The sequence below is a fragment of the Paramisgurnus dabryanus genome, chromosome 5 (assembly GCF_030506205.2).
Source record: "Paramisgurnus dabryanus chromosome 5, PD_genome_1.1, whole genome shotgun sequence".
Lineage (NCBI taxonomy): Eukaryota > Metazoa > Chordata > Actinopteri > Cypriniformes > Cobitidae > Paramisgurnus > Paramisgurnus dabryanus.
Window position 1 is genome coordinate 18,419,999 of NC_133341.1, and position 13,932 is coordinate 18,433,930.

Sequence of the window (13,932 nt, forward strand, 5' to 3'; positions counted from 1 at the left end):
TGGATTTTGATGTCAGATCAACATTGGATTTTGACATCAGATCAATTTTGGGTCCTGACGTCAGGGTTGGAGCTAAACTCTGCAGTGCTTTAATTCAGCAATGACTTTGTCTCATTATTACATAAATTGTGAAATTCATGAGTCATTATAAAAGTTTTATTGAAATCTAACTTCTTTATCTTAAGAAAACTGTTAACACACATTTAGATAACAAAACTAAACAAAACTTATAGGGGCGCATTCCCGGACAGGGATTAGACTAGTCCTAGACTAAAATAAATGTAAGAGCTGTCCAAACTAAAAACAGCTTACACTGACATATTTTTAAATACAGTACATCAGTGCCCTTTGTTTTGCTTCAAAATGCATACATGTAATGTTTTTAGTAAGGCATGTTTGTTATATTTCCTAATTAAACTAAAGCTTCTACTAAGATAATCTCTGTCCGGGAAACCACCCCTTAATGATACTGAACTAAAAGCATACAGTTTAATATTAGAGAAAAGTACAGTGAAGATCAATAGAATACTTTATGAACTTTTTTTGTAAACGTTGCAGTCATTCTTGTGACTAATTCTCTTTCATTTTTTGCTATTTTCATATGTTTTTATATTTCATAGGCCTATACTTTTTTATATACATATTTTTAAATATATACATATTTTTTGTATGAAAAACTTAGCCTGCATCATTTTTGTTTAATGATCAGCAATGGATTTCTATATTTGCACCAGTTTATACATACATACCAGTTTAAATATATTAAAACTTCCAACAACCAATATCGTATGTATTGAAAAATATATATGATGCAAGGTGTTCAGCTGTGAATTCAGCTATCAAAATCCAAAGAAATTCCAAGAAATCCAAAGTAGTTGCTCAGTGAATGTTTTTATTAAGTCATTTTTACATTATAAAGAGAGTGGTTTGGGACATGAAGGCTTTCATTCAGCTGCATCTTTGCCCTATAAAGGGGGGAAATAAATATAAGCACTTAATAAATAATTTACATAAAAACAAAATTAATAACTAAATGAATACCTAAACAATTATTTTAGTGTCATGTTTTGGAATATAAGAACCCATATAAGAATTCTAAATAAATTTACCTTTCCAGCATCGCGGCTCTTGGCTCTGAGCTTGTTGACCTGAGACTCAGCAATATCAGCACGTTCCTCTGCCTCCTCCAGCTCATGCTGCACCTTCCTCAACTTGGAAAGGTGAGTGTTGGATTGTTCCTCCTGAAAAATGAAGAACAGTTATATAGGGTAGAAAAAATCTAAAATATTCATGAGGTCTTTAGAATTTTCAAATCAGATACTCACAGCTTCTTCAGCCTGTCTCTTGTAAGCCTTGACCTTCAGCTGAAGCTTGTCAACCAGATCCTGCAGTCTGTTGAGGTTCTTCTTATCCTCCTCAGTCTGCAGGAAACACAAACACGTTAGACTAAAATATAACAAAATTATTTAAAATTATTATTTTACCAGATTCTTTACCTGGTAGGTGAGCTCTTTCACTCTCCTCTCATATTTGCGGACACCTTTAACGGCATCAACTCCACGTCTCTGTTCTGCCTCAACCTCAGCTTCAAGCTCCCGGACCTAAATAAGAGATATTACTAGATTAATTTACTTATTAACACAATAATTTTTTTCTAATTTATATTATTACAGAATGCATTTTATCCAAAATGTTTAGATCATGGCTACAATATTGAAAAGTAAAGGAAAGCTTACTCTGGACTCCAGTTTCTGGAGTTGTTTCTTTCCTCCCTTCATGGCCAGATTCTCAGCCTCATCCAGACGGTGCTGCAGATCCTTAACTGTGACCTCCAGGTTCTTCTTCATCCTCTCCAGGTGAGCACTGGTGTCCTGCTCCTTCTTGAGCTCCTCTGCCATCATTGCAGCCTTTCACATAAGTACAAATATATATTAAAATTAAATGTACAAGTAAAAAATATTTGTGAGTGTGAAACATTTATTCTACTATTTATTTACTACTAAGAGTTACTATTGCTTACATCAGTGATGGCCTTCTTGGCCTTCTCCTCTGCATTTCTTGCTTCCTGCACAGTGTCATCGACTTCACCTTGGATCTGAACAAGGTCAGCTTCAAGCTTCTTCTTGGTGTTTAGAAGACTTGTGTTCTACAAAATAGAAAGAAAAATTTTTTTTTAACCTGTGCTCTTAGTTTCCTTTATTTTAATGTAAAAATAAACATTATGGTTTACCTGAGAGTGCAGCAGTCCAACACGCTCACTGGCATCCACCAGCTCTTGTTCAGCAACTTTGCGACCTCTCTCTGTCTGCTCCAGAGCTGCTCTCAGCTCCTCAATCTCTGACTGCATCAGAGTGTTTCTGCGCTCCACCATGGCCACCTGCTCTTTCATGTCTTCCTGTCCTCTCACGGCCTCATCAAGGTGCAGTTGGGCATCCTGAAGATAACAACAGTTTTCCTATAAGCCCTTGTGCTTAAACTTACGTACAATATTATCCAATGTATATATTAATCTACTTTAAAGCTTACATTCTTCAAATGAAATTAAAAAGTCACATACCTTGAGTTGTCCCTGAACATTCCTCAGCTGTTTCTGAGACTCAGCAGCCTGGCGATTGGCATGGCTCAGCTGAATCTCCATCTCATTAAGGTCTCCCTCCATCTTCTTCTTGATCCTCAGAGCATCGTTTCTGCTCCTGACCTCAGAGTCAAGTGTGCTCTGCATGGATTCAATGACTCTCTGGCTGTTTCTCTTGATCTGCTCTGTCTCCTCATCCTTCTCTGCAAGCTTCCTGTCAACCTCACCCTTCACCTGGTTAAGCTCAAGCTGGACACGAAGAATCTTGGACTCTTCATGCTCCAGGGTGCCCTGTGAACAATATTTAAATTTTTAAAATGATAATGTTTTTAACAAAAGTGTAATGGTTACAGCAAAAAATCAATTAAACATTAATCTTAATACTTAATTTACTTTATGTTTTTCTTCAGATTAATTTCTTAATATTCAATCTCCAGATACTCACTTCAGCCTCCTCCAGGGCTGTCTGAATTTCTGCCTTCTCAGTCTCTACTGTTTTCTTGGCTTTTTCCAATTCATGGATGCTCTTACCAGTCTCACCCAACTGCTCTGTCAGATCTGAGATCTCCTCTACATGCATGATAGAAAACACCTTTAGTATATAATGAACAATATACATTCTGTGATTTACTAATGCTGATTTTACATTTGTATATTGTAATATATTCAGATGACAATATTCATTCAACAATTTCTTTCTTACGCTGGAGATTCTTGTTTTCTCTCTTGAGTGTCTCCAGATGATCCAGAGTCTCCTCATAAGAGTTCTTCATCTTGAACAGTTCAGTGCTGAGTGAGCGAGCTTCTTTCTGTGCACCCTCCAGCTCTGCCTGACCTTCTTCATATTTCTGCTTCCATTCTGCCAAAACCTTGGGGGTAAAAAGTTTAGGGTGAGGGAAAACAATAAATAAAACAGGAAACAAGTTTTTTATTCAACTTTCAATAAACGTATATATCACATACGCGCTCAGAATTGCTTACCTTGTCAAAGTTCCTCTGTTTCTTGTCAAGGTTAGCAGCCAAACCATTGGCTCTCTCCACATCAATCATGAGGTCCTCCACCTCACCCTGGAGTCTCTGCTTGGTCTTCTCCAGAGAGCCACATTTGGAGTTCACTGCCTCAATCTGTTCCTCTGCCTCTTGCAGACGCTGAGCCAGCTTCTTCCTGTAAAGCATTTAATAACATTAGTCAGAACAGGCATGCAATATTATTAACAGATATTTTATCAAGTTTTGTTCATATTCATACTTGGCCTCTTCAAGTTCCTCTGTGCGCTGGATGGCATCAGTTTCATATTTGGTTCTCCATTGAGCAACCTCACTGTTGGCTTTAGACATTCCCCTCTGGAGCTCAGCCTTTGCCTCCTGCTCTTCCTCAAACTGCTCACGGAGGAGGTCACAGTCATGGCGAGCTGACTGCACTGCATGGGCCAGAGCGTTCTTAGCCTAAAAGATCAAGTCAGATGCTGTTACCTTTGCTCTGCAGTAGGTGGCAAGTGTGCAATCCCAATGGTTGTGTTGTTTTACCTTAACCTCCTCTTCAATCTGCCTCTTAAGCTCCTCAATTTGCTGAGTGAAAGCTTGTTTGCCTCTGGTGAGCTGAGAAACAAGAGCCTCCTTCTCCTCCAGCTGACGGCCAAACTCACCTTGTGAGATTTAGAATCAATGTATGAGAATCATAGTATCTACATTCTTAAAATAAGGTCTTTGGTGTATGTCTGTAGCATGTTTTCTTCAATTAGTCTATTTCTACATTCTAAATTACTGTCAACATTCTGTTATTGTTTATGATTGTCCTTTGTTACCATTTTCAGTTTGAAGTCTTGCTCTTTGAGTACTGATGTCATTTAGCTGACGAAGGTTCTCATCATTCTTGGACTTAATTTCACTCAGTTGGTCCTCCAGGGTGCGGCACATCTTCTCAAGATTTCCCTGAAAACAACAAAATAAATTTTTAAGAATATTACTTATTTATATTTACGTCATTTGCAAATATTCTTCTAGAAATCAAATTTTCAACCTTTGCTTTGGCAACAGCTTCCATGTTGCTGGAAAGATCATCAATCTCCATTTTGTATTCACTCTTCTCTTTCTCAAGCTTCTGCTTGACACGCTGGAGGTTGTCGATTTGCTCTCCCAGCTCGGCCACACTGTCTGCTTGTTTCTTGCGGAGGGCAGCAGCGGTAGCTTCATGCTGAAGGGTGGATTCTTCAAGATCACGACGCAGCTTCTGGAATTCAGCTTCACGCTTCTTGTTCATCTCGATCTGAGCAGCAGTTGCTCCTCCAGCCTCCTCAAGCCTCTCACTGATCTCTTCAAGTTCTCTGGAGAGATCAGCTCTCTGCTTCTCAACCTTTGCACGAGCAGCACGCTCAGCCTCAATCTCTTCCTCCAGTTCCTCAATGCGAGCCTACAGTGACAAGAAATCAAGCACACTTTAGCAATCTTAAATGTACTATTTTAAATAATGATTAAAAATGTCTAACTAAATACCTGAAGCTCCTTGATCTTCTTTTGAAGTTGAGCCCCAAGAGATTGTTCATCTTCGATCTTGCTGAGCAGCTGGCTAGTTTCAAAGTCTTTCCTGTTATAAGGAAGCAAAACCATGTATGAAAAGTCACATTACAACTAGACAGTTTAAATAAAATCATGTTTTTTCAATTACTTCTTCAGCTTCTCATCAGATTGCTGCTTGTCATTCTCCAGATCCATGATGGATTCCTGGGCCAATTTCAGGTCTCCTTCAAGCTTTCTCTTGGCTCTCTCAAGGTCCATACGGAGTTTCTTCTCTTGTTCCAGGGAACCTTCAAGCTGTTGGAAAACAACATTGACAATTTTTCAAAATTAAATGGATGAAGACAATTAAGTAAAAAAAAACTAAATGTTGGAAAAACTAACTCACATCATCAACTTGTTGCTCAAGCTTTGTCTTGGCTTTGGTCAGAGTGTTGACTTTGTCTTCTTCTGCCTGAAGGTCATCAAGAGTTTGCTGATGTGCCTCTTGGAGGGCTTTCTTCTCCTTTGTGAGCTTGGCAATGCTCTCATCCTGACCTGCCATTTCCTCAGTCAGGTTCTTCACCTGTGTGATTGTTCATAAAAGAGCTTAGAATTCAACTTTTTTTGGAAAAAAAAATAATAATAATTAAATTGTATGTTGAATTTTGCTCATACCTTATTTTCAGTGGCATGTTTCTCTTTTTCCACTTTAGCCAAGGTGAGCTCCAGGTCATCAATGTCTTTCTTCAGCTCAGAACACTCATCCTCCAGTTTCCTCTTCTTGGCTGTCAGTTCAGCATTGATTTCTTCCTCATCCTCCAGTCTCTCAGTTGCCTCTTTGAGTTTAGCTTCAAGTTGGATTTTGCTCTTGATCAGACCCTCACATCTCTCCTCAGCATCTGAGAGATTCTCAGATTCCTGAAAGAAATAAAAAATATTTTTTACATAATTAAAAAAGACACAATTGAAAAAAAACACTTTTTAAATTCAGTAAATAATACTCACAGAGGCCACTTGCAGCTGCAGATCATTTTTCTCTTGCAGCAGGGCAACCATCTTCTCTTCAAGCTCCTTCTTTTTGGCCTCAGCCTTGGCAAGATCTTCTTTGCACTTTGTAAATTCCTCTTTCATGTTTGAAAGCTCCTTCTCAGTCTCAGCACTCTTTAGCAGAGGTTTAACCTTGTAGTAAACCTTCATCCATGGCCAGTGTTTGACATTCATGAATGAGCGAATGTTGTATTGGATGGTGTAAATGGACTCCCTATGAACAGTTATTTATTTCATGTCATAAACATCAGTATTTGATGTTGTCACAGTTATTTATTATTGTATCATCTTTATTCATGACATTACTCACCTCCTCTCCATCATCTTAACAAACTCTCTCCTCATGAGAAAACCACGGCACGCAGCCTGAGTCATTGTGACCAAAGCAGCCAGTTTCTCATCACGCATCTCCTCAAGAGTACCCAGAAGACCAGCTTTGAAGAACACCTGCATTCATGCACAATAATACAAATATTAATATCTATTGCATGTGTTTAAACTAAACATCATGATTTCTGAAACTGTAAATCATTGTAAACCAGAATATGAACCTTTGTGTGTCCAAATCTATACTGGTCATGGTCAACATCGATGGATCCCAGGAGTTTCTCAGAGGCTTTCTTGTTGTCAATAAACTGTCCCTCAGGGATAACACTGGCATTCAGGACCTTGTATCTGTTAAACAAGTATGAAATTGATCAGATCTCTGAATAAATTTACACAACTCAGTATTTTTATGCAATCCCATTTACCTCTGTTTGAAGTCACCATAGAGGATTCTGCTTGGGAAGCCCTTTCTGCAGATTCTGATACCTTCCAGTACACCATTACACCTCAGCTGATGGATGACCAGGTGGTTCTCCATAAGACCTGTAAAATGGAATAAGTTAAGAGTTCAGATATTTACCATCATTGCATATTTTTTTAAATGTCTGAATATCTTTATGTGCTTTTTGTCTTCACCTGGAGTCTTGGACTCATTGGGAATCAGGCAACGCACAAAGTGAGGATGGGTGCTCCTCAAGTTGGTCATGAGTTTGCCCAAATTCTCCTATAAAATTATAAATCACTTTCAGTTTGTTGATTCAGTCTGAGTTTTATTGCTGTAGAACTGTTGCATTATTCACTTTCATTATCTTAGATAATGACGTACCCTGAACTGAGAAGACACAGTCTGCATAGAACCACCCTTCTTCTTGCCTCCCTTCTTTCCACCACTTTCTTTTTAAATATATAAAGAAAAAGACATTAAATGTAATGCCAAGACCGTAATGAACCAAATTATGAATAAGAGTTTTGTTACATTGACAAACATAGTTCTATTAACACAACATGTTTATATTACCCTCAACAACAGGTGGGTAGAGAGTAGCCAGGAGTTTGACAGAAGATTTCTGGTACAGCTGCACAACGGACTCATTCAGTGGATCCTTGTTCTTGTCCAACCAGCCAGCAATGTTGTAGTCCACAGTACCAGCATAGTGAACCAGGGAGAAGTGGGCCTCAGCCTTGCCTTTGGCAGGCTTTGGTTTCTGGAAAGCATTGCACTTGCCAAGGTGCTGATCATACAGCTTGTTCTTGAAGGTGGTGTCTGAAGCTTTAGGGAACATGCACTCCTCTTCAAGGATGGAGAAGATACCCATGGGCTGTTAAACAATGAATGAAAGGTATTACTATCACAGTTTATGAGTTTGGAAAAGACAGAAATAAAGATGTATAAAAACCAGAAGGAACCTTCTCAATGAGCTCAATGCAAGCAGCCAAGTCCATGCCGAAGTCAATGAACTCCCAAACAATGCCCTCCTTCTTGTACTCCTCTTGTTCCAGCACAAACATGTGATGGTTGAAGAACTGTTGCAGTTTCTCATTGGTGAAGTTGATGCACAGCTGCTCCATGCTGTTGAACTGAAGAAAAAAAACATTTACTTAAAACTGATTATGAACAATTCAACTTTGAGAAGAGAAAAAATAAACCATTCTTACATCAAAGATCTCAAAGCCAGCAATATCCAGCACACCAATGAAGAACTGTCTGGCTTGTTTTGTGTCCAACATCTGGTTGATACGTACGACCATCCACAAGAACATCCTCTCATAGATAGATTTGGCCAAGGCGCTAACAGAGTTGTACACCTGGCAAAAGAACACAAGTTTACATTTTATTAAAACTTTCTGTACTTGGGTAATAATACTGCAGTCATACGCAGAGTGTTTCACATGTACTGCACACATATATACTGCACATTATATTGAGGCAAATAATTAATTGGACATATTTTAAGGCCTACATACCTGTGGCACAGTCTGACCTTTGGTTACAAACTCATTTCCGACCTTTACTCTTGGGTAGCACAAAGCTTTGAGCATATCAGCAGAGTTCAAGCCCAAAAGATAGGCAACTTTGTCAGCCTCTGAAATTTTTCAAGTTTAAGACATTTTTTTAAATGTCGTGAATACTAAAACAAACATTTTTTCTATTTGCAAATACAAACATGGATCTCTTACTCTAATCAAAGTATTTTTTAACTATTTTTGAAAATACTGTTCGTGACATACACTAGAACTTCTTAGTCTCACCCTCTGTGCCATCAGGCTCAGCCTGCTCCTCACGCTGCTTCTGCTTGAACTTCATGTTACCATGATGCAGCACTGCTCCGGTGAACTTATAGATGCCCATCTTCTCCTCACCAGTGAAGCCCAGAATGTCAATGGCAGTCTGAAAATTATAGAGAGGGATGAACTTTAAGAACTGCCATAATTATGTAAAACCAGTGCCATTAATAAAATAGCAATGACTCACATCAGTGGCAACCAACTCCTCTTTATCATCAATGCTTGCCACTGTGATCTGACCCATACTGCACATGGGGAAGTCGTAGGGGTTGGTGGTGATGAGCGTCATTTCTGTAAAATACCAGATTGCATTAATGACAGAGAAGTTTACTACATTCACTGGCATTTTAAAGCTTTAAATGAAATACGTGCACCTACCAATCAGCTCAGGCTTATGGTTGGTCATCATCTGGTAGAAGATGTGGTAGCCTCTCTCATCTGGAAGCTGGAATGTCACTCTAGACTTCTCCAGCAGATCTGTTCAGAGGATGTATTAAAGTAAATAACAAACGTCTAAAGAGTTGTCAGAAAAAGACAAGTGTGCAATATGTGTCAATTTAAAGGGATAGTTCACCCACAAATAAAAATTCTGTCATCATTTTCTCATTCTCATGTTGTTAGAAACCGGTATAAATTTCTTTGTTCTGATGAACACAAAGGAAGATATTTTGAGGAATGTTTGTAATCAAACCGTTCATGAGCCCCATTCACTTCCATAGTATTCTTTTATCCTTCTATGGAAGTGAATGGGGCTCATGATTGGTTTGGTCGCAAACATTCTTAAAAATATTTTCCTTCATGTTCATCAGAACAAAAATTAAATACAGGTTTCTAACAACATGAGAGTGAGAAAAACTGAATTTTTATTTGTGGGTGATCTATCCCTTTAATGCAAGTCCACCTACATGTCTCAATATCAGCACTAGCCAGTTTTCCACTTGTGCCAAAGTGAATTCTGATGAATTTACCCTGTTCAAAGAAACATAGTAACATTTGAGTCAATGATGTGCAATCACAGTGAACTTCATAAAATTCAAACAGGTGTCTCTCATGTGAATAAAAACTTACGAAACGAGAGGAGTTGTCATTTCTCACAGTCTTGGCATTACCATAAGCTTCAAGCAGAGGGTTGGCAGCAATGATCTGGTCCTCAAGAGATCCCTGTGTTTTTAAGAAGGTTTTAATCATCTATATTTTGTCTAAACACAATTTGTAGCAACTAAATTTACTACAATTAAAGATAGTAATATAAGCATAGATAGTTATAGTTTTATATCTTATACATGCATACCTGCATTTTGCCAGCAGCTTGCTCTTTCTTCTTGTCACCCTGCACTGCAACTGTAGCAAAGTACTGAATGACACGTTTGGTGTTCACAGTCTTTCCAGCACCAGATTCTCCACTGGTTTATGAGAGAAGAGATACATAATAATAAGACATTCAGAAGTTCTATGAGAATATATAACTGTTTTCAACATCTCTTAATAAAAGTAGATACATACGTGATCAGGACAGACTGGTTCTCTCTGTCTGTAAATTGAATGGTAATTTTGTTTAAATAATTGCTTTATTAAAACAAAACAAAAAAATCATCTTGTGATTCAAGATTCTGATCTTACCAGTAAGCATGAACTGATAGGCATTGTCAGAGACAGAGAAGATGTGGGGTGGGGCCTCCATACGCTTTTTGCCTCTGTAGGCAGCCACCACTTCTGCATCGTACACTGGGAGCCACTTGTAGGGGTTCACAGTAGCACAGAAAAGTCCAGAGTAGGTCTGAAAGCAACACAGAAATGATCAGATTGCAGCCTCACAGCCATAATGAACTTGAATGCTGCTTCACTTCTGCTTAACTTACATAGATCATCCATGCTGCATAACGCTCTTTGAGGTTATAAAGCACAGAGGGTTCATTGAGATGGGTCATCATGGCCATGTCCTCAATCTTGTCAAACTTGGGAGGATTCATTGGGTGGACTTCATCCTCCTTAACAACTCTCTCCTATTAACACGATTCAAGAGTTTATTGAAGAGTAAATTATTAGTATGAATGATATTATTTTCATAAAATAGGGATATATTACCTCCTTAGTGTCAAGGGTAATAACAGTGACTTTGGCACCATCTTTACTCTTGATTGTTCCTTTGACGTACAGCTCTTTGGGATCAACCACATAGCAGGCAGTCTTAGCATCAAAGGGTTTGCTCTGAGCCTCAATTCTCTCCTTCTCAGGCTTACGGAGGAAAACGGCAGCCTTGCCGTAAACGGCCATCTCAGCGTCCGTACTCATGGTGGCGGCTTACTGCAACACATTTAATCGAAAATTCGGAATTTAAATCTTAAAACTAATAAAGATTTATAAAGGTGCCCCTAAAATGCATTCTTACTAAATTAGTCCTATAGAGTACTAAAAAAGGAGAATTATGTTCTGTTAAAATCAACAATTTATCTTTTGTCTGCTGATTATAAACATAATGTACCATGTACGCAAAGCATTTATATACGCACATAAACACATTTGCAATTAAAATGTTTAAATAATTTCCCCTCATATAGCTACTCTAATTAGTTTTTCCCCAAAAACATCCATTTTCCATGGTGTCCAGCACAGATGACCACAGACATGCAAAACACATTATGCCAGGAAAATCTGCCTACCTTAACTCTCCTTGAGACCAGATGAAATTTCAGATTGGCCTGCAAAACATTGCAGTTACATTTAAATTCAATAATTATGCAAGTTTTGAATTTTGTAAGAACTAGAGCAACTTCACTGATTTCCATTCATTACAGATTGTAAAAACTTTCAGATGCATCACAGTATTTATCAGATCCCTTCCCCCTAGGTTTGAATTTGTTAATGTTAAATTAAGTGTATGTCAATATCAACTGCAAAGACACTTACCACCTCCTCTGGTCTGCAGTAAGACTGATCATGCCCTCCTCTATACTTATATTGAGTTGAACTTGCACACTAAGCAAGATGATAAATATGGTCAGGCGTTGTAGGTTTAGTTACTCTGTTGGTTTAATTGCTATATATAGAAGCAACCCATTTACTGTTAAGGATGGAGGCTAGTACAGTGCATATACAGTTAATACGTATAATATGGGACTAGCTTAAATGAGAACATGTAACTTTAACATCTTAATGCATATTGTTTTGGACCAAATTTAATTGATAGCGTCATATCAGATATCTCATTTTATGATCACTGCATATAGCTTATACATTTAGATTACATATCGTGTTAAATTTAGGACAAGCTGATCACTGTATGTACATCTATTTACGACCTGCGCAATCTAATGCGTTAAACCTCCATATCACCATATGGGGGGGAGCATTGACTCAGTGTCCACTTTCCTTTGTGTCAGATGGAGAATTTTGTATTTTATTTGCTAAGATAATAACACCAGAGCTATTATCTGCTTGGTAAGAGTATAGGTATTTAGGCTAATAGCGCAAAAAAAAAAATTTGATTTTTTTTTTAGAAATAATTATTTAATTAGAAAATACTCATTCAATTCTAAAAAGGTACACAGTTCTGTATAAAAGTATATTATACGATTATATTATATTATACTATCCTTTTTAAATTAAGTAAATTAGAATTTTTCATTTTCTTTCCCCGTCTCTTTATCCACTGAGTGAATATTTGCTGCAGAAGTAACTATAGCAACCTGAACCAGAAGTTGTTTCAGTCAAAAGTATTGTTCTCAGAATACGTAAATAAGCTACACAACATTAAATATCTGGCAATACCGAAACATAAAGGATTAAGCTTCTGTAGCCTACTTGAAGATGGGGTGAAAACCGTCACTTTTGTCTTTATTTTGTTTTGCGTTTTTTTTTCAAACCTGCGTCAATGGGTAACTTTTTAACTCATTTCCACCATCTATGACTAGCACAACATTTTTACCTCAACAGTTTACAGCGACATCCGAAATCATCGTGTTGATCATTGTAAGTACTACAGTTTTTAAATAAAATATCCATATGCAAACTTTAAATGAGCGACTTTGCAGTGCATATTGAACGTTATTAGAAAAGGAAAGGATGGAAAGTTGCTCTGGCAAAAGGTGGCGCCCGAGATGTATCTGAAAGTAAGAATACACAGGGTCAAGCAAAACAAGTTGACTAATTTCAGTTAAATTAATTTAACTGATTACATATTAATCTCAAGTCTAAGTTCTTAATTTCTATTCTCCAGATACTCTTTGCTTTAGCAACAGATCAGCAGTCTCCATTTTGTAATCACTCTTTTCTTTCTCAAGCTTCTGCTTGACACGGAGGCTGTCAAATACATTAGATACACCGTCAGAATATATTGCCAAAAGTGTTCCTTATCTGTCACTGGGGCAGTTCCCTTACAAACTTTCTTTGTTTATATTACCTCAACAGCGACAGCCGAAATCAACGTGTTGATACTTTAAAGTACCACAATTTTTATATAAAATGTCCATATTACGCAAACTTTAAATTAGCGATTTACACTGCATATTGTACGTTATTAGAAAAGGATAGACAGTCGCTCTTGCAAAAGGTGGCGCCAGAGATCTTGAAAGTAGACACATCCCTGCTGAAAAAACGAACCAACAGCATAGACCAGCATCATTTCCATGCTGGTCCATGCTGGTTTGTTGCTGGTTACCAGCACCAAAACACAACATATGCTTGATGACCACCAGCTAAACCAGCATGGACCAGAATGGGAATTATGCTAGCAAACTTGCTGGTCTTGCTGGTATTTCCAGCAGGGATATTACACTGAAAAAAAAAACGATTCATTAAAAAAACGAGTAAATTGAATTAATCTTTTTTTCAGTGTACAGTAGGGCTAAGCAAAAAGAAAATAATAATAATAATAATAATAAAGAAAAACTTTTGATATGAAAGTCATTATAATGCGAAACTCTACTGACAGCAGTCACTAGCCTCTAGTGACAGGTGGCTGATCAACCGTCACTCAAGTGGCCACGCCCCCTTAATTATGCAGACCTTTAAGGCTTAACAATTTAAATGGATGAGTTACAAAAAATTCAACCCCCTAACAGTTGTCATGAAGAGCAAAATTAGCTATATAGACCAAAAATAATTTTTGTACCAGGCTGTAAACATATTATTTTCAACTGTAAAGTTTGTCATCTCTAGCTGCAAGTCGATGAATTGCAGTTTAGATCACTTCCGTAGTGGCT

General features: G+C 37.7%; 1 protein-coding gene across 1 annotated transcript; it reads right to left on the reverse strand.

Moving 5' to 3' along the window:
- Positions 1–872: 872 nt before the first annotated feature.
- On the reverse strand, positions 873–11,431 carry LOC135748705 (myosin heavy chain, fast skeletal muscle-like). The gene is made up of 40 exons (XM_065266978.2): positions 11,392–11,431; positions 10,817–11,035; positions 10,591–10,734; positions 10,352–10,508; positions 10,235–10,262; positions 10,023–10,134; positions 9,800–9,892; positions 9,637–9,700; positions 9,110–9,208; positions 8,919–9,022; positions 8,696–8,834; positions 8,411–8,529; positions 8,102–8,251; positions 7,853–8,023; positions 7,464–7,764; positions 7,272–7,339; positions 7,082–7,169; positions 6,871–6,988; positions 6,670–6,793; positions 6,429–6,565; positions 6,077–6,332; positions 5,747–5,989; positions 5,478–5,654; positions 5,241–5,386; positions 5,069–5,159; positions 4,596–4,985; positions 4,381–4,507; positions 4,103–4,221; positions 3,825–4,021; positions 3,557–3,740; positions 3,279–3,444; positions 3,021–3,145; positions 2,558–2,866; positions 2,231–2,434; positions 2,021–2,146; positions 1,737–1,907; positions 1,497–1,601; positions 1,326–1,421; positions 1,110–1,241; positions 873–965 (listed from the first exon to the last, which is right to left on the reverse strand). The coding sequence occupies exons 2-40, from the start codon at positions 11,021–11,023 to the stop codon at positions 945–947; spliced, it is 5,808 nt and encodes a 1,935-aa protein (XP_065123050.1). The 5' UTR covers positions 11,024–11,035; positions 11,392–11,431; the 3' UTR covers positions 873–944.
- Between the last annotated feature and the right edge of the window lie 2,501 nt (positions 11,432–13,932).

Bases quoted from the DNA above. Each gene is read 5' to 3' on its own strand.
- LOC135748705 (XM_065266978.2), bottom strand. From the start codon at position 11,023: ATGAGTACGGACGCTGAGATGGCCGTTTACGGCAAGGCTGCCGTTTTC. The intron at 5,655-5,746 runs GTATGAGCAAAA...ACAATCACACAG, and splicing joins AACATGCCACTGAAAATAAG to GTGAAGAACCTGACTGAGGA. The intron at 4,222-4,380 runs GTAACAAAGGAC...AAATCTCACAAG, and splicing joins AAGACTTCAAACTGAAAATG to GTGAGTTTGGCCGTCAGCTG.